The sequence below is a fragment of the Oryx dammah genome, unplaced genomic scaffold (assembly GCF_014754425.2).
Source record: "Oryx dammah isolate SB20612 unplaced genomic scaffold, SCBI_Odam_1.1 HiC_scaffold_22, whole genome shotgun sequence".
NCBI lineage: Eukaryota > Metazoa > Chordata > Mammalia > Artiodactyla > Bovidae > Oryx > Oryx dammah.
The window spans coordinates 35,928,749-35,948,878 of NW_024070206.1; the positions used below are offsets into that span (position 1 = coordinate 35,928,749).

The 20,130-nt window shown below is 39.4% G+C and overlaps 1 protein-coding gene across 1 annotated transcript in view; it reads left to right on the forward strand.

Moving 5' to 3' along the window:
- The first annotated feature begins 903 nt into the window (after positions 1-903).
- Positions 904-20,130, forward strand: part of DSG4 (desmoglein 4) — a 40,023-nt gene continuing 20,796 nt past the window's right edge. The window contains exons 1-8 of the mRNA XM_040264240.1: positions 904-933; positions 11,747-11,782; positions 13,413-13,544; positions 15,591-15,746; positions 16,339-16,483; positions 17,088-17,254; positions 17,525-17,659; positions 18,817-19,002. Coding sequence (XP_040120174.1) covers positions 904-933; positions 11,747-11,782; positions 13,413-13,544; positions 15,591-15,746; positions 16,339-16,483; positions 17,088-17,254; positions 17,525-17,659; positions 18,817-19,002 — 987 coding nt within the window. The remainder of the gene's footprint in view (positions 934-11,746; positions 11,783-13,412; positions 13,545-15,590; positions 15,747-16,338; positions 16,484-17,087; positions 17,255-17,524; positions 17,660-18,816; positions 19,003-20,130) is intronic.

A 20,130-nucleotide genomic window follows, 5' to 3' on the forward strand; every position in this document is an offset into this window, starting at 1 on the left:
TAAACTTTTTCCTGCCAAGGGAGTTCTATGAGTCTAGCCTCTGGGACTTCAAAGGACTCTCCATGCTGGACAAATGCCATAGAGAATTTGCCATAGAGCAGGGTGAGAATCTGCTTGAATTAGACCTAAATGGCATCAGAGACAGACTCTAATTCAGACAAACTTCTGGAATATTTATATAATTTATAATCAGAAATGCAATTATTTTTCTATTTTCTTTTACTTAGACTTAAATCAGACCAATTGCTGTCAAAATTCTCAATGCAAATGGGTTCTAGGGAAGTAAAGTCGATCTTTTAAACAGTTATTTCCCTGAGAGTTTGTTTCAGTGTGGAAGAATGTTAACTATGTCAGGATTGCCCTGCAATTACTTACAAAATATTTAAGTCATAGGAATTTTTTCCTCAGAAATGACAAGAAAAATGAATGCCCTGAAGAGAAACCCTTTCTGGAATTATTAAGGCATTCCTACAGTCCAGGAAGGGAACAATTGCATGATCTATTTTTTCAGTGTAAACATGGCATTTTGGATATTATATTACTTTCCTCCAACCCTCATAACGCATAGTGAGTATTCTAGCCTTCAAGGAGATTGTTGCTGTTGTTGTCTAGTTGCTAAGTTGTGTCTGACTCTTCTGCAACCCTATGGATCGTAGCCCACCAGGCTCCTCTGTCCATGGGATTTCCCAGGCAAGCATACTGGAGTGCGTTGCCATTTCCTTCTCCAGGGGACCTTCCCAACTCAGGGATGGAACCCGCATCTCCTGCATTGGCAGGTGGATTCTTTATCACTGCACCACTAGGAAGGCCCATTTGAAAGAGTGGGCTGCCGTCTATGGGATCGCACAGAGTCGGACACGACTGAGGCGACTTAGCAGCAGCAGCGGCAGCAGGCAGCTCCTAATGCCAGATCCTTACAGGAACAAAGATCAGGTTAGTTAATTCACCAAACAACTGTCAATTCAACTAGAAAAGTCTATTTGAGAATAAAATAAGTTAGATTAGACTAGACTTAAATCTATTATTGGTCAAGTGACAGAACAATTCGGTCAAAACAGGTAAAAAATAAGTGGAAAGATAGAAGAGAATTGTTGGAAATTGTAGGGGGTTTTTTTCCCAAGCAAATAAAGCCAAATACCTATAGTTGGCTGCACCTCAGTCTCCCAGGAATGTCAGCAGTGGTGCTGCAACATAAGCTTGGTAAATGATTTCCACCCTATTCTCAGACAGTGGTGTTATATGAGACTCATGTGAATGTCAGCGCAAAAGGGCAGAAGGCAGCCAAGTGGAGAAGATAAGGAATCGTTGTACAGTTGGTCTGGCAGGCACTGTCCTTCCACAGTTCACGTTTCTATGAACTTCAAAAGTGGTGCAGGAGCCCGACGCTGCCGAAGGGCACACAGTCCAAGCTTGGAAGGGAACACCGGTAGAACATTCCATTCTCTGAGCTTGGAAGACAGAGTACGAAATGACAATTTTTGAAAAATATGTGTAAACTGAAAAACTCCAAATAGAATTGCAATGCCCTGCTGTAATGATCACTGTTCATTTATTCCACTAAAGGAAGAGGGAACATTCTGACTTTATCTTTAACAGAAATCAAGAATCATCAGTATGACCTCTTGTTACACTTCTGTGGGTTATCTGCATATTTTGACCCAGAAAAACTTTTTGTTTCTGTAAGAAAAACTGATTGCATGTATCAAGATTTTAAAGGTGACTTTTGAGCACTAAATTTTGCCTCCTATTCCTCTATGCACAGCATGTTTTATGACAATATTATTAACTGAAGAGTTCATTTTTCTTCTCTTGATCTTGAAAGAGTTTTATATTCCAGATTCTCAGGATCTCTTTTTGGTAGTATTGATTTATTATCCTTAGTAATTTTGGAGTTTTTGATACTAAATTTCTCCCAGCATGCCTGCGTGCTAAGTCACTTCAGTTATGTACGACTCTTTGTGACTCTATGGACAGTAGCCCACCACGCTCCTCTGTCCATGGGATTCTGCAGGCAAGAATACTGAAGTGGGTTTCCATGCCCTCCTCCAGGGGATCTTCCTGACCCAGGGATCAAACTCGCATCTTCTGTGGCTCCTGCACTACAGATGGATTCTTTACTGTTGAGCCACGAGGGACACCCAAATTTCTCCCTACTCCCCACTAAAGTATTTGTGTTTTACATTTCTTAATAATGGTGATAGACTTAAAGACTTGTATTTCTAATAGATCCCTTAACATATCAATTAATAACTTTTGGAATTGGGAAGTAGAAACTTCTAGCATGTTTCAACATCGGAATAAATGCAAGAAATGTTTAGGGACAATCAATACAATATTATAGATGCTGTGGAAAACAGGCATGCCTACTTGTCTTTCAGGCTTCCCAGTGGCCACTGAGCAAGCAAAATGAAAGTGTTAGTCGCTCATTCATTTTCGACTCTTTGCAACCCTATGAATTGTATTCAGATTCTTTGCCATCTGAACCACCAGGGAAGCCCCAATGGTAAAGAATACACTTGCAATGCAAGAGACTTGGGTTTGATCCCTGGGTCAGGAAGATTCCTTGGAGGAGGAAATGGTACCCCATTCCAGTATTCTTGCCTTGGTTATCCCATGGACAGAGGAGCCTGGCAGGTTACAGTCCATGGGGTCACAAAGAGTCGGACACGACTTAGTGACTAAACAACAAGTTATCTTTCATTTCCTGAACCTGAACTCTGACCTTTTTTCATGAACTAAATCAAAGGCTCTCTGGAGCATCACTGCAGCTTACACTAACGAGGGTGTGGCAGCCTCTCAGAGACAGTCTGCTGTGTCATCTACCACAAAAAGTACTTTAAGCAAGATTTTGACTGACTTAACCTATAAAAGGTACCCCCAAACTCTACAATACAAGAGGGTGTTTCATTATACCACAGGAGTCCTTTGGCATCTTCTTTCTAAGGATGCTGCTCATCATGTACTTCTATAAATCAAACCAGGGTGGGAAGGTGCAGTCAACATTGAACTAAGACTCAGAAGCCCCAGAGTTGAGTCACAGCTTCCCCTCAAAGGGGCTGCGTGCCTTTGGCCAAGGCACCCAAACTTGCAAGGCCTCACTGTGCCCCATATCTAGACACACAGTTAGACATGATGTCACCAAGTTTCTTCCAGTGTAGAAACTCTGCAAATCATAAATGACTCCTGAATATTATTTTCATAACTTTGGTTGTAGAATCTAAAGCTGGAAGTCATTCTATGAATTACATGTTTTTTTGTTTTTTTGAATTATATGTTTTATTGGACTTCTCTGTAGCTCAGATGGTAAAGAATCTGCCTGCAATGCAGGAGGCCCAGGTTCAGTCCCTGGGTCAGGAAGATCCTCTGGAGGAGGGCATGGCAACCCACTCCAGTATTCTTGCCTGGAGAATCCCATGGACAGAGGAGCCTGGTGGGTTACAGTCCCTGGGGTCACAAAGAGTCAGACACGACTGAGCGAGTAACACTACTACTATAGGTTTTATTAGGAAGGAGTCACCTTAAGGCAGGGCAGTTATTAGCTGTGAGAGGATATATTTTACCAGGTTGATAAAATCATTAAAAACAGCCACATAGCTTTTATCAGATAAGAATTTTCATACACCTATGGTGATCATTTGTGCTATATATAAAATGTAAACATTACAATAAAATATTTTGGTTCTTGGAAAGTACCATAAAGGTTGGTGGCAAAGCATATAGATACTATCTCACTGTAAGCTGAAAACAAGCATCAAGATTTTAAAACATATTTAGAACTAACTTATCAATCTCTCACTTAAAACAATACTATTCTGATATGTGGAACAGAATTTTGTTTTTATTTATATAATTGACAGGAAAATTTCTAGAAGTATAGGCTAGAAGGGAAAAAAAATACTCTTATCTGATTTGTTTTTTTAAATTGTATTAAAAAGAATACCCTAGACAGCCTTAAATGACTGGTATTAGTACTGCTTGTTATAGAACATTAAAAAATGTCTTCATCACACCAAAGGTTACATAGAAGCAAACCTCATCTTTATTATTTTTTGTTAATATAAATGACTAAGAAATTATACATTTTAACCTCCCCCCCAGTGGAAAAAATGTATTTTTGCCTTCAAATACCTGCAGACTTCATGATGAACTAAAAAAATTAATGTTCCATTCTATGATATATCAGAGCTTCCCTAGTGGTTCAGTGGTAAAGAATCCGCCTGCAATGCAGAAGACGCGGGTTCTACCCCTGGGTTGGGAAGATTCCCTATAGAAGGGAACGGTAACCCACTCCAGCATTCTTGCCTGAGAAATCCCATGAACAGAGGAGCCTAGCAGACTACAGTCCACAGGGTCGCAAAGAGTCAGACATGACTGACTGACTAAACAATAACAACAAGAAATATCTCTATTACCCTAGCATGACCTACAATTTTAATAGCCTTCTAAATAATATCTCCCTGTACAGTTGTAGCATAAAAGTCCTGCTCTCAAAATATTTCATGGCTCTTGAGACTCTATGAAGCTCTCCCTCTTTCAAAGACATTTCTCTTTTTTAGGGAACTTCTGGATGACTCTTGTCTATACTTAAGCATCCAGAGAAGAATCCTTGTAAAGGAGTGAACCTGTTGTTTGAGCTGCAGTGATGTTTTCTTTTCTTTCCCACTTGGGATCGAGATTGGAATTCTTCACTCACAAAGAGCAACTCTGATGACAAGGTTGTCAGAGGAGGGACTGGAGTGAAACCTTCAGATATTACCTGCCTGAGAAACGTTTGGCCTGCCTTTCTACACAGAAAATTATATGGCTTCCAAACGAAAATGCCCCTACTTAATATACCTTCAATTACAAATTACAAACAAAAGTGGTATAACTAGGCTTGAACTTGGCATCTCCCTCTGAGAACAGCAATTGCTTTCCTCAATTATTTTTACAAGTCTTATTCAGGGGAGAACTGCTTATTAATAAATTGGTCCTAGGTGTGCAAATGACTTCAAAAACTGACTTCAAAAAGATAAGTTATGCAGGTGAAAAATAGCCTTGTTCTGTGGCTACTGCTTGAAATACACTCAGTATGAAACAGAGTAATATGTATTTCAACACTGCAATCAGCACATGTAATGACTTTTAGATTCTCCATATCATATATAAAATCATCATTTTCCCTCTACTAGAAAGTATTTTAAAAGAAAACTAGACCCAGAAAAAACTCCAGCAATTTGCCAAAAATTAGATGGCTAGAGAATATTATATATCCTATTATTCTCCCTGGAATATACACATCATAAAAGGTTGGAACTTGTACACAAAAGATAATGTGTGTCACATAATATTTTGTCTATAAAAATTTGTGAATGAATGCGTGGGTTTAGTTTCTAATTTATCTTTCTTACCAAGTCACTTTACCGTATTTCCCACGTATATGCAACAGGCAACTTCAATGGGGCTGTGAATTTCAAAGTGAGTTTGAGGGTTAAAAATTGAGACAACCAAGGGGTTGGTCTCTGGTATTTGCTCTGTCACTGCCATCCCATTTCACCACCTTCCACTAGCAAAACATCTTACAGGTAACAGAGTTATTTCACACACATAACAAAAACCCTGAAAGATAAATAGAGATATCCTCATTTTATAAATAAAACTAGGGGCATAAATGATTCATAAATGTACCATAAGGGGTACAGTGGAATTTGAACCCAATATCACATGTCCCAAACTCAATCCACAGTTCCAAAACGGACCCCTTTCCCGAAATAAGCCAATGTTGTAACCTTCTTTTACAATGTGTATGATATTCCAGTATCTTTTCTCATCTGTTTTCCTCCTTCTTTTAACCTGTGAGCTCTTTACCCCATCTGAGTCTTCATCATATTCTTGGAGATTAGCATAGGCACATACATTTTAGTTTCCTTGGCACTTTTACATTGCTAGAAAAGGTCCTATTCAGGTTACTAAAGTTAATACCATTTATTGTAAGGACCTTCAGAGAAAAAAAAAGGAAGACAGGAAACTCATCAACTAGGGCACAGAGATTGGGAGTGGCATTTCTGGGTCATATGATAGTTCTATTTTTGCTTTTCTGAGAAACTTCCACATTTTGTTCCACTGTAGCTGAACCAATTTACACTTCTATCAACAGTGTGCTAAGGTCCCTTTTCCTCCATATCGTTGCCAACACTTGTTATTTGTGGTCTTTTTGATGATAGTCCTTCTGACAGGTGTTACTTGATATTTCATTACGGTTTTTAATTTGCATTTCTCATTTCATCATGGTTAATGATACTGCACATCTTTTCAAGTACCTGTTGGCCATATGAATGTCCTTTGGCTAAGTGTCTATTCAGGTCTCCTGCATTTTTCAATTGGGTTTTGGTTTTGATGTTACCTGTATCAGCTATTTATATATTTTGGATATTGACTCATTGGTCATATCATTTACAAATGTTTTCTCCCATTTAGTACTTGTCTTTTCATTTTGCTGATGGGTTCTTTGGCATCAAATGACTGCAACTTTTGGATTCTCCTGGCTATATTTAAAAAGTAGTGTAACAGTTTTATTTCAAAATATCAACATTTACAATATTCTTAAATTCCATCCTTCACAGCTATTTAAACTCATGATGAAATTTTTTAGCTGTCTTAGGTTGTTTTCCACTGTATCCACCCTAGTTTCTGCCTACTTAAAAGTCTGCAAAGTTAATATTGGATGTGTGTGGTATGAAAATACCTGCTGGCAGATGAACCCAAAGCACTGATTCTTTTTGTTAAATTAATTAAGTTAATTAATTAATAATTAATTGAATTATTTATTTAATAAATTAAAACAAAAAATAGGTTAAATTTTTTAGAAAATTTTGAAGAAGCACATCATTTTTCAAAAAACATTAGGGCCACATAAGCAAAAATTTCTGAAGATTTCTATAAGACAGTATTAGGAATAGTTCAACACAACATCAATATTCTCCCAGTCAGAAGAATAATTATGTGACAGCAAGGTTTAAGCAAAGCCAGGGCAATTTGGCAAAATAATATCAGGTGATGCAAGAGAAGTTTTAGGCATTGAGTAAATGAGTCATTAAAAGATAAACTAAAACATATTAAAATTTTAGAATTTATTTGAACAAAAACGGATTCGAATCAGGCATCACCAAACTGTAAGCAGTTAGAAACACTGCCCACAGAGGCTGGGGGAAAGCTTTTATGGAGAAAAAGCAAAAGCCAAGTTAGGAAATTGTTGGCACTGCAGTCTAAAGCCTGGGGTTTTCCAGGTGGCTCAGTGAGTGAAGACCTGCAATGCAGGGGATGCAAGAGACACAGGCTCGATCCTGGAGGAGGGCATGGCAACCCACTCCAGTAGTCTTGCCTGGAGAACCCCATGGACAAAGCAGCCTGAGGGGCTACACTCCTTGGAGTTGCAAAGAGCTGGGCTCGACTGAAGCAACTGAGCACACACACAAGCACAGCCTAAAGCCTGGTGGACTCTCTGTGCACAGCTATCCTTGAGGCATTAACAGGCGTAGATTTCAGTTTGCTGGCCTCAACACCAGAGCATCAGAGCCACCCCAGTTTAACAGCCTCCTGCTTAATTAATTAACAAAAAGAGTCAGTAATTTAGGTCCATCCTCCAGAGGGTGTTTCCATACCACACACATCCAATATTAACCTGGCAGACTTTTAAGTAGGCAGAAACTAGGGTGGATACAGTGGAAAATTACTGCCACATCACTGACTGAGTTATGAGCAGAACCCCACTAGGACTCACTCTCACTACCTTCCAGTTAAAATTAGGTTACTGGGTTGATTATAGCTCAGAGAGGAAGCAGGATACTGAGGCTAGCCATTCTCAGTCAAACCTAAGACAACATCAGGTAGGATGAGAGGAATAGGTGGAAGAGAATATCAAAGGAGAAAGAAAGAAGGAGGAGAAGCAGAGGAGAGAGAGAAGAGAGACAAGGAGGACTCTAAATCACAGAACCTGTCAGTTCTCTGTTATCCTAGTTTCCTGATGCCCTGAATGGAAGACATCTATTAAAGTGATACATAAGGCAACCTTCAAAATATATGATGTCTCTACGTATTCACTGGCATGGAATTTTACCCCAATAATCAGTGCAAAAAAAACAAATTATCAAATGGCATGTTATAATATGATTTCTTTTGGTTAAAAAAAAATACAACTTGTATATGTGTTAAAAGAAAAAATCCTGGAAGAATTTCTCCAAATATTAACCATGGCGATTTTCAAGTGGTGGGATACTGTGTGATTTTTTACTTTCTTAGACCTTCCAGAATCATCTATCTTTCTAACAAAAAGAAAACCTAACTCCCAAAAGGCAATATTAAAAAAAAAAAAAAACTATTTATTTATTTGACTATGTTGGGTCTAAGTTGCGATACTTTGGATCTTCGTTGTGGCTCAGTGGCTTAGTTGCCCCACAGCATGTGGGATCTTAGTTCCCCGACCAGGGATCGAACCTGCATCCTTTGCAATGGAAGGTGGGTTCTTAACCACTGGACCACCAGGGAAGTCCCCAAAAGGCAATATTAAATATGAAATAAGAGATCTTATGCAACCAATTAAAACCATCTTCTGTTCAATAATAAACTTTCTTCCCAGGTCTAGATATTTCACTATGTCTAATAAAAGTACATATGAGTGAGAAAGTAAGTTAAAAGGAAATACTGGGCCCTACTGCCAAATTTCTCATCCGTGTTTTACCCTCTCTGGACTCAGCTGTCATCCCAAATCCCCACCCTGCACTCCCTCTTACACCCCCATTTCACACCTGCAAAATCTACTCTGCCCCCTCCACAGTCCCAGGCTCTCTGGTCTCAGTTCACTAACTCTCTGGAGTGTACAGTCATGTCTGATCCCCTCCCTACATCTCTGCTCTGTCTTGACAACAATCCCCAAAGCCAGCACAGCCCTTGTATTCTGTGTCCACCCTCCCCCAGACTGTTAAGCACTGCTAGAAAAGCCACAGAACAAATGCACAATGATCATTTCAAGAATGCCAGGTGGGCCTACGGCTCCGCTCTGACTTGGGCTCTTGGGCTGGCTTCCTGTCACCTCCCCTCTGGCAGATTCCAGAGGTCTCTGACAGTCTCATGTAGCCCTCCCCATGCCTGCTCACTCCAGTTGTTCAGAACTATGGAGTAGGTTTGTAATTTTCCCCCAATTACACCTCCAAATGATTTTCTCTCTTCATTGTATTCTTTTGATCTTCTGTTTCAGAAGAAGAAATGGTCTTGCTCGTATCTGGGTCTCTCTCGCCCACAGTCCTCATTCAGCCATTCCTATTCCCTCAATCAGGGCTTCCCTGGTGGCTCACTGGTAAGCAGTCCAGCTGCCACAGCAGGAGACATGAGTTCTATCCCTGGGTTGGAAAGATCCCATGGAGAAGGGAATGGCAACTCACTCCAGCATTCTTGCCTCGGAAATCCCGTGAACAGAGGAGCCTGGAGGGCTACAGTCCATGGTGTCTCAGTTGGACACAACTGAGTGACTAAGGAACAACACAATTTTCTCAGTCACAGTCGTAACTACTCTTTGATTTCTTCCCCCTTCTCCCCCTCCATTTCCTTTCTCTTCCTATCACTCTTTCTCCACAATCCCATTTCCTCTCCCTGTAGACTATATATTTGATCATGGTGTCCCAACATATGCCTTGATCTAGTTAAATCCTCACTGCACCTCACACTTTAAAAATCTCTGAACTTGCTATTTCCATTTTTCTCAATAACTTATTTCTTGACTCCTGTAATTTGATTTGTGCCCCTGGGAAAAGTTAGCAAAGACTGACTACTTTAGATGCCCTGATGTCCTCATCCCCATTCTCCTTGTCCTTGTTATGCCTCGTAAACCACTAAAGATTCCTTCTTTGCCTAACTTGTCACTCCAGTCCACTCACTCCGCCTGCTCTTTGGCTACTTCTCCTTAACCTACTAACCCAACTTCTTTTCCTTTCTGAACTACACATCATCTCCAACCCTCCACCACAAGGACCATAACCCCTATCCCTTCTTAGCATTCTCACACTAACAGAATCTGCTGTACACCCACAGCCCCGATCCCTTGACCTCTCTTTTCTGTTAGTCTCTGGGTGCCCTCTGTTTTCAGACTTCTTCCTCCTGACCTCTGCACAAGCAGTTCCTGTTAGATTCCGATCCCTGCCTACTTCTTTTATCTTGAACTGTTTCAAGTCATAGCCTCATTTCCTTCAACTTTAAACAGCACTCCGTTGGATAAATTCGACTTGTATAGGTGACATACTTGGTAAAGAATCTGCCTGCCAATTCAGGATATTCAAGAGATGTGGGTTCAATCCCTGGGTTGGGAAGATTTCCTAGAGAAGGGAATAGTTACCCATTCCAGTACTCTTGCCTGGAGAACCCCTCAGACAGAGGAATTTGGTGGGCTACAGTCCATGGGGTTGCAAAGAGTCGGACGTGGCTGAGCACACACACACATATAGCTTTTATATCTATTCCAAATTTCAGAAACCCACTGCAAACAAATAAAACAAACTTAGGTCACCATTTTCCTGCAGTGATAATCTCCTGCTGAATTTTCTGTTTCTATAATAGTACCTCAATTCTCCAAGAAAGCCTCGCTCACGTCACCAGAATCACGTGACTCTTCCTCTCTCCTGCCCTACAGCCCACAAGCGCCCATCCTCTCCCCTTCCCAGTGCCACCTTAGCACCGACGTTCATGTTCTATGTCTTACCTAAGCAACTGCTATCTAAGGGTGTCAACTTCAAGTGCTTTCTCCTTGTAATCTCCTCTTTGTATCAATGACATGTTTTAAAAATCCTGTTCTCATCACTCCCAATCTCTTACCCAATAAAGTCTAGACTCTTGAGTCTGGAGTATAAAACTTCATGATCTGGTTCCAAGCTCACATCTAAGCCTTGTCACCCATCCCTCCTCATCATTTCCTCTAATCCCTCAAGTCCCTTGGACTTCAAGGAGATCCAACCAGTCCATCCTAAAGGAGATCGATCAGTCCTGGGTATTCATTGGAAGGACTGATGTTGAAGCTGAAACTCCAGTACTTTGGCCACCTGATGCAAAGAGCTGACTCATTTGAAAAAACCCTGATGCTGGGAAAGATTGAGGGCAGGAGGAGAAGGGGATGATAGAGGATGAGATGGTTGGATGGCATCACCAACTCAATGGACATGGGTTTGGGTAGACTCCGGCAGTTGGTGATGGACAGGGAGGCCTGGCAGGCTGCTGTTCATGGGGTCGCAAAGGGTAGGACATGACTGAGCTACTGAACTGAACTGACTGAATATTATTTATCATTTCCAGAACATCCTCTAAAACAGTGCCTTTACAACTGTACTTGTGTTTTCCTCTTGCGAAAATTTTCTTCCCCATCAATTCCTCTTATCAAAGCAGGTTCATCCTGCAGACCCTTTCAATGGCCTCCTCTCCTATGAGTCTTTCCCAGGATTCACCTTGATAACTTGAGTGGTCCACTCTGTCCTTTCACTGAGCCCATCAGTATCTATGTTGAAGCATGTATCCTAACCTGCCTTGCTTTAAGTTAAAATTGTGTCTTCCCTAAAAGTTAAGCCTTTAGAGGGCAAAAAGCCTGTATTTTGCATCACCCATGTTTATTCCATATTATTAACAAAATAGTATTTAACAAATGAATTGATAAAAACACTGTCAATGCTTTTCTGGTACTGCTTCCTTTAAATTATGAAAATTCATGCTTATATTTTACCTTCCGTAACAGGTGGTGCTGGAAGTAAACAGTGAATTTGTTGTTGAGGTAATGTATAATAAACTATTTTTCCATTTAAAAACAAAAGAAAACTGAATTTTGTAATGCATCGAATATCAAAAATCAGAAACCATAATAGTTGAGATAAAAGATAAGAGAAAGAACTTCTTCCAAATTGAAATAGCAATGGTAAAACCTATATTCCCCAATAGCCATGCCTTTAGCCATGGTTTGTGACAGCTCAGTGTAGTAACTCCTACTTATCAAACTATGCCATCAGCTTATCTATACATTTTCCAACCTAAATCAAAGAAAAAGAAGCAAAACTACATATTAGAGTAGGAAGAGGATTTTTCAACAGTTACACCAGCAAGAAGACAGCTAACAGTAAATCGATGAGTAGAAGATACAAAAGTAAAAAATATGTAATCACAACTAAATAAAACAACAGAGAATCTGGTGAAGATTCTTAGAGCAGCACTCAGGATATAAAGCTACTGTCCTCTATCTCCAGCAGGACTTTATTTCAGTAGTTAAATTTCCATTATGATGATCTCAAACCTTTGAAAAAAATAAAATTAGTTTTCAAATCTCTGTTGCAAACAGGGGAACATTTGTATCAAATGGAAGTTGCATCAAAATGGGGGGAAAATGAAAAATTCTTGGATTCTTGAAAGGATAAATTCCATTCACTGAATTCTTTCCCCAAAGTGGGAATTAAATAAAGCCTTGATTAAAGCAAACACACTTATCCACATCTTTATAAATATATTAGGAGTTACTGCTAAAAATCTCTACACATAAGTACACAGGTCTACAAATATGCAGGTAGTAATATTTCTAAATTCTTTTCTTCTTTATTTATTTTTAATTGAAGGATAATTGTTTTATGATATTGTGTTGGTTTCTGCCATACATCACATGAATCAGCCACAGGTACTATACATATGTCCCCTCCCTTTTGAGCCTGCTTCTCGCCTCCCATGTAAATTCTTTAACTATAAAATTCTTAAATATCCTCCAACAATAGCAACATAAGACTACAAAGAGAAAAACATATAGTAAGCAGAGATACAAACAGACAACTCTGAGAAGCCATCTAGACGTCCATGGGATTACTGCAGGTACCATCAACTCAGCTAAAATATCCCCTCTAATCCTGCGCTAATCTATTTGGATGTTTAGCCAGGGCAGTGTCCTTATCAAGAGAGGAGAAAAAAATCCCTTCCCACTCTTAGCTGAGCACACTCACCAGCACAAAGCTCTTTTCACAGAGGATATACTCACATGGAACACTGAGTTTTTACACTCTGGAGACCAGGAAACCTGGTCACAGCAGAGTGAAGGGCGAGGTGGGCAGGACTCCTCATGGCGAGGACAGATTGAGGAAAGAAAAGCCATACCTGTTACCCATTAGAACATACTATGAGCTCCATACACAGCTAAGAAAATTTGTTTCACTAGAATCCTATAGTTAGAAAGAGACAATTCCAAGGGAAGTTGCTAAGTCAAGGTGACCAGGCTATGTCCATCCAGAGTTGTGAAATAGTAAACACGTTCTTTGTTTCTCAAATTCGATACTGTTGCTTCCTCTGGGTGCTCCTTACAGTGTTGAATAAAGGTCCTTACTGAGTAAAACTGCTCTAACACTGCAAAATGGGAACGTATTTTGCTTAAGGTGAAGGAATTGGACGCGGAAAATGGCACCGCAAAATGGCAAACGGTCAGAAGACAGAAGCGGGAGTGGATCAAGTTTGCTGCGGCCTGTCGAGAAGGAGAAGATAACTCCAAGAGGAATCCAATTGCCAGAGTAAGTGATGAAACAAACAGGAGGAGGCTGTGCCGATCACAAAGGCTTCTGCAGGGCAGGAAAGGCCCCAGACATGTTGAGGACTTGCAGCCTCCAGGACACCATAGTGACTTACGAAGATGGGTGATGTGGAGTAATTTGTTCGCACTGTTGAGATACTGTTTTGAATATCACATTCTGGGAGCTGATAATACAGAGCAGAGGGTCCTTGAGTGATTCAGGGCGATCTGGATCTCCTGCACGACTGAGCTTGATCTGTTGGTTTGCATTCTGTATACTCACATGTCTACATTATAGGAAGGGTATGCATGATGTATGCAATAGTCTTATATTACAAAATCAAATGTTTACAGTACTGATTAATTCCCTCCAAGAGAGTCAGGATAGTGCCAAAAGTTTCCATTAGATTCCTGTGTGAAGTCACTTCCGTCGCGTCTGACTCTGCGACTCTGTGCTGTAGCCTGCCAGGCTCCTCTGTCCGTGGGATTTCCCAGGCAAGAATACTGGAGTGGGTTGCTATTTCCTTCTCCAGAGGATCTTCCTGACCCAGGGACTGAACCCATATCTCTTGAGTCTCCTGCATTGGCAGGCGGGTTCTTTACTGCTAGCACCACCTGGGAAAGTTTACAGTATTGATTAATCCCTTCCAAGAGAGTCAGGACAGGGTCAAAAATTTCCACTAGATTCCTATATCCAGAATTTAGAAGAGTCTTAAAAAGTACTCTAAATACTGGCAATCAGTAAGGAAGGAGAGTGAAGAAAAGAATACATAATAAATTGATTCATGAAGGAAGGGACCCACATTAATAGCCTCACTAGCTCTTTCTGGACATCTTGGCCCTGCCTTCATGGTGAAATCAACAGTACAGTGATCTACCAGAATTCTCTCCTTAAAGTATTACATATATGCATAGCTTAAATGTATATAGAAAGCTTACATATATAATAAGCATCCCACTGATATTAAAGCTGTAACCTCACCTCAAGAAAAGAGATTATTTTCTCTCAGAAGTTTTCAAACTCTTGGAAATTTTTAGAAAGCTTTAAATTGTTACCATTTCCATTCAACTCATAGTTATAGCTTTGTTATCCCATTTGTATGGGATCTTATATGCCAGTCACTCAGTTGTGTCTGACTCTGTGACCCCATGGACTGTACTCACTCAGGCTCCCCTGTCCATGAGATTTTCAAGGCAAGAATACTGGAGTGGGTTGCCATTTCCTTTTCTTCTCTTTTTATTCACATTTGGGGGATTTCCTGGATTTTCATTTATATAAATAAGATCTTTAGATTAAGGGGAACTAATCCAAGTTGTATTTCCAGCTGTCATTGTTTAAGTGTGGTTGTTTGGGCAACAAATCTTAGTATCTTACTGGGTGTTCTCATCTTCAATATATAGGTGAGATTTCAAAATTGAAATATCTTTGTTTAAATTTATGAACAGCATATACAAAACTACTCAAAACCTATATGGCAAAAATATTTGTCACAAAATCGGTTTGGCAAATGAGTGATACTGGTAGGTTTCAATTGATAAAATTATTGCCAATATCTCTAAACACTATATTTCTCTTCTGGCTTTCCTAATTTATTGGTAATTTTGATTAAATCTCTAACTAAAGTCTAGACAGTGAAACACCTTTTGAAAAAAATAGTAAAGATGGTATTTTCTTCTCTCAAATTCTTTCTCCAGGAGCAAAGAGAACCAGAGAATTGAAGAATATTCTCATAATGACAAGTGTAGCATCAAGCACATATGTGCCATATGCCAGGAACTGGGGTGAAGTGAGGTGGGGTGTATATGCCACCTCATACAATCACCACAGCAAACCTAGGGTATAGGCGGTATTATTAATATCTCATTATCGGCTGGTGCTTGGCAAAGCTAAGTGAATTTTCCAGAGTTACACAGGCATAAGTCATGGTTCCAGGTTTTGGTTCAAAGCCCACCTGACTACAAAGCCCATTCCTTTCTCAGTTCACTACACTCCGCAGATTATGACCTGCTCTAAATTAAACCACACTTCTGGCCATTTTCTTCATAGATTCGATCAGACTGTGAAGTGAATCAGAAGATTACCTACCGCATCTCTGGGGCAGGAATCGATCGACCGCCCTATGGAGTGTTCACCATTAACCCTCGGACGGGGGAAATTAACATCACTTCAGTGGTGGACCGAGAGATAACACCACTTTTCTTGGTAAGTCACAGCAGTGTGCTCTGAGTTATGCATATATTTTTTTTCTTTAAAAAATATCATCTCAGGACTAATGCTTACTTTTGATAAAACACAGTAGGCCAAAATCAAATAAATGACTTAAATAGATGAAAAGAGTATGAAAATGGACTTCCCTGGTGGCTCAGAAGGTAAAGTGTCTGTCTACAATGCGAGAGACCTGGGTTCGATCCCTGGGTTGGGAAGATTCCCTGAAGAAGGAAATGGCAACCCACTCCAGTACTCTTGCCTTGAAAATCCCATGGATGGAGGAGCTTGGTGCAGGCTACTGTCCATGGGATTTGCTTACTTTTGATAAAACACAGTAGACCAAAATCAAATAAATGACTTAAATACATGAAAAGAGCATGAAAATATAAATTTATAGTTCAGGATTCTCTCATGTGTTACATTATGTATGTAATCAAATATCTTGATAATATGTAAAGTACTAGATAGTAATACAGTCTGAATTTACTGGGAAAATTGTTGCTTTGCACACTACCTGATATATTTTCAGGTTCTTGCTTAACTTCTTTTGATGAAAACAGTGGTTTTTTCCCCCAACTTTCCACAGATTTATTGCCGGGCTCTGAATTCACGGGGTGAAGACTTAGAAAGGCCTCTTGAGCTTCGAGTCAAAGTTATGGACATAAATGATAACCCCCCAGTCTTTACACAAAATGTGTACACAGCCAGCATTGAAGAAAACAGCGATGCAAGTAAGTAGAGTGACATGCCTTCACTGCGTTACATCATCTATTTGTCTTGGTCAAAAGCCTTAGTAGATTGAAATACAGGCAATTTCAATATCAGAAAAAGCCAAATTTGTATTTGAAAATGGAAAGTAATTTTTAAAAACTGTATTAATTTTCTAAGTTTTTAAAAAATACATTTGCAGAAACATGAGACAGTGTCAACCATGTCACTAAATTCCATTGTGATATAGTTCATTTTTTATAAAAAAAAGATGTGACTTATGTAAACAGAATGAGTTTATTGTTGTCACTTTAAATAAATTAATAAGTACATTTTAAAACAAAAATTATTGATTTTTTAAAAAGATTCCTATATTTTGCTAATTTGCCATCTAATCATTTAAAGAGTATAAGAACTTCATAAGTGGTAAAGGATTTTATAGAAGCAAACCACCATTATTTTTGTAATCAGCAGTGAAGCGGAAAGTCATGGTACTATATTCTCATGGAAAATTAGAACAAGAGAATTCAGGAGAAGGCAGACTACTCTTTCTTCCTATGCCTGATGATTTGCAGAATTGATTCTAACAGACTCGCAAACCTTCTTCGCCCCCGTCTTCATTTCTAGACACCCTGGTGGTAAAGTTAAGTGCCACAGATGCAGATGAAGACAATCATCTGAATTCTAAAATTGCCTATAAGATCGTGTCTCAGGAGCCGGCGGGCTCACCGATGTTCATCATGAACAGGTACACTGGAGAAGTGTGCACGACGTCCAATCTCCTCGACAGAGAGGTAAAGCCTGCTGTGAATGAATTTTTAAAAACAAGGAATTCAGTTTTGAAGAGACAAAGATGAAATGATTCATGTGTGCCCATGCCTTTTTCGTGTAAAGGAGAAGAGTAAAAATAGTCCAGCCATTACTTTTCAATGAAAATGATGAAAAGAAAAAAATACTGTATTAAAAAGATGACAGAAAATTATAAAAGAAAAATGGAATAATCAGAATGTGTTGGATTGTATTCCAAACAAGGTCAAAGTCTTAAAATTCTCTTTCATCTTAAGCAACACAGCATGTATAACCTCCTTGTGAGGGGCTCAGATCGGGATGGAGCTGCAGATGGACTGTCTTCGGAGTGTGACTGCAGAATCAAGGTTTTAGACGTCAATGATAATTTCCCCATTTTGGAGAAAACTTCCGTAAGTTACTCTTCTACTCCTTTTTCCCCCATAAGTGTTGATAACAGATCTACTTTCCTGCTGGTTTGTTAACCTGGTTCTATGACATGTATGGTGCTGTGCTAAGTCATGTCCAACTCTTGGCAACCCCATGGACTGCAGCCCACCAGGCTCCTCTCTCCATGGGGTTATGACATGTATAGATACTCAACTTTCTCGCTGTATAAAGTTTGGAACTTCTTACATATAATCATATACATAATCCGCTGGAGAAGGAATAGGCTACCCACTCCAGTATTCTTGGGGGCTTCGCTGGTGACTCAGCTGGTAAAGAATCCACCTGCAATGTGACAGACCTGGGTTGGATCCTTGGGTTGGGAAGATCCCCTGGAGAAGGCAATGGCTACTCATTCCAGTATTCTGGCCTGGAGAATTCCATGGAATATATAGTCCATGGGATCGCAAAGAGTTAGACACGGCTGAGCGACTTTCACTTTCACTGAATAGTATGTTTGTCTTTGTTTCACTATTCTGTGTAAATCTCTTCTTTGGCAGCAATGGACTATCTCCTCTATACTCTCTACTCACAGAAATGTAGAAATTTATGAACATAACTCTGGGAATCATGTAACAATGTTGATGTATTTTTCTATGCCTGATGATTTGCTGAATCAATTCCAGAAAAGTCCCAAACATTCCAACTTCCATATTCATAAGGAGCCACACAATTGAAAACAGTAGGGCTAAACCTGGCTCACTGCCTGTTTTGGTTAAAATTAAAAAGTTTTATTGGGCCACAACTGTCCTGTGTTGTCTGTGGCTGCTTTGATCTTAACAACAGCAGAGATGAGTAACCGACATAAACTCTCTGTGTCCACAAAGTCTAATATAATTACCATCCTACCCTTTACGTAAAAGGAAGAACTAACTTAAGGAAAATTTAAAGTAAGCAAGAAAAATAAAATGAAGTGCCCATTTGACCTTGATTGCCCCTGCAGCACAAGAAAACCAGTTTTATTATCTTGTAATCATCTTATTCTTATATTTCTGATAGGACAGACGGCTGATGCAAAAATCATTGGCATAACCTGTTGTTAGTATTTCAAATAATAATTATGATGTCAATCTCTTTCCTTTTGAAAATTAATTGATTTTAAAATTGATCTATGCCATTTCAGTACTCAGCGAGTATTGAAGAGAACTGTTTAAGTTCGGAACTGATCCGATTTCAAGCAATTGATCTCGACGAAGAAGGCACTGACAACTGGTTGGCAAAATATTTAATTCTCTCTGGAAATGATGGGAATTGGTTTGATATTCAAACAGATCCACAAACCAACGAAGGCATTTTGAAAGTCGTCAAGGTACAGTATGGAATCTGCAATATTCGCTTTCCAAGAAGGGTTAGAATACTCAGAGAGAGAATCTGTCTGCAACAAGTGCACCATAACCTTGCATACTACTTGTGTGGACAAGTGACCTGGGTTAGTGGTCTGTTCAGCAACGCAGTGTTTATTACCAAGAGAAATAAGAAGTCTGTTTTGTTCTCACAATGCCCAACACCTAGTTGAGAAAATAAGGCAGGTACTTCCAAACTAGGTAATAATATGAGTTAAAAACAAAACACACAGTAGATGTTATGGTATTAGGCATAAACTGGAGTGGGCTGCCATGCCCTCCTCCAGAGGATCTTCCCAACCCAGGGATCGAACCCATGTCTCTTACATCTCCTGAATTGGCAGGCGGGTTTTTACCACTAGCACCACCTGGGAAGCCCCAATTAATAGCCAGATGGGTGAAATATGAAATAAGTTCTAACAGATAAGATCTTTCTGAGCAAGAGGTGGCTGAAAGGGTTTCAGTCATGGAATCAGGTTTAAGACTTTATAACCGAGATTGTTAATGTGAGTAACAAAATCCACAAATACACAGGTGAGAAAGCATAAAGCATGTTCAGGCAGGATGAGCAGTTCTGTGGGGCTGTTGCGGAGTATTCATGGAGAAAAGTGATGAGATGTAAGAACACATGTTAAGAACCTTGAGTACTGGACTGCAGGGTTTGACTTTTTTCTTATAGAGTAATTTTTCTTGAACTACTTTATGCTTTATAGACAACAATAAAATCTAAAAATACAAATAAAACTACAAACCAATAAGATTCAAATTAGCATTAATGCAATAAGGAAAATTAATTTTTCACAAACAAAATTGCTACTAACAACTTAAACAGAACTTATAGTTATGAAAACATATACTAGTAGACCTATGTACATATTTACTTGAGCACGCAGTGTGAACTGTGATTATTCAGTTGTTACTACTCTTCTCTATTCCAGTTACTGTGATACTTTTTTCCAGACAGTAAATTAGGAAGCCATTTAGCCCTCATCTGATGCAAACATATTGTTTATATATTGAATTTTTTCTGTCCTTTTTGCCACTCTTTGGAGAAATTAAAGTATTACTACTTTACCACAAAATACAACCACTAG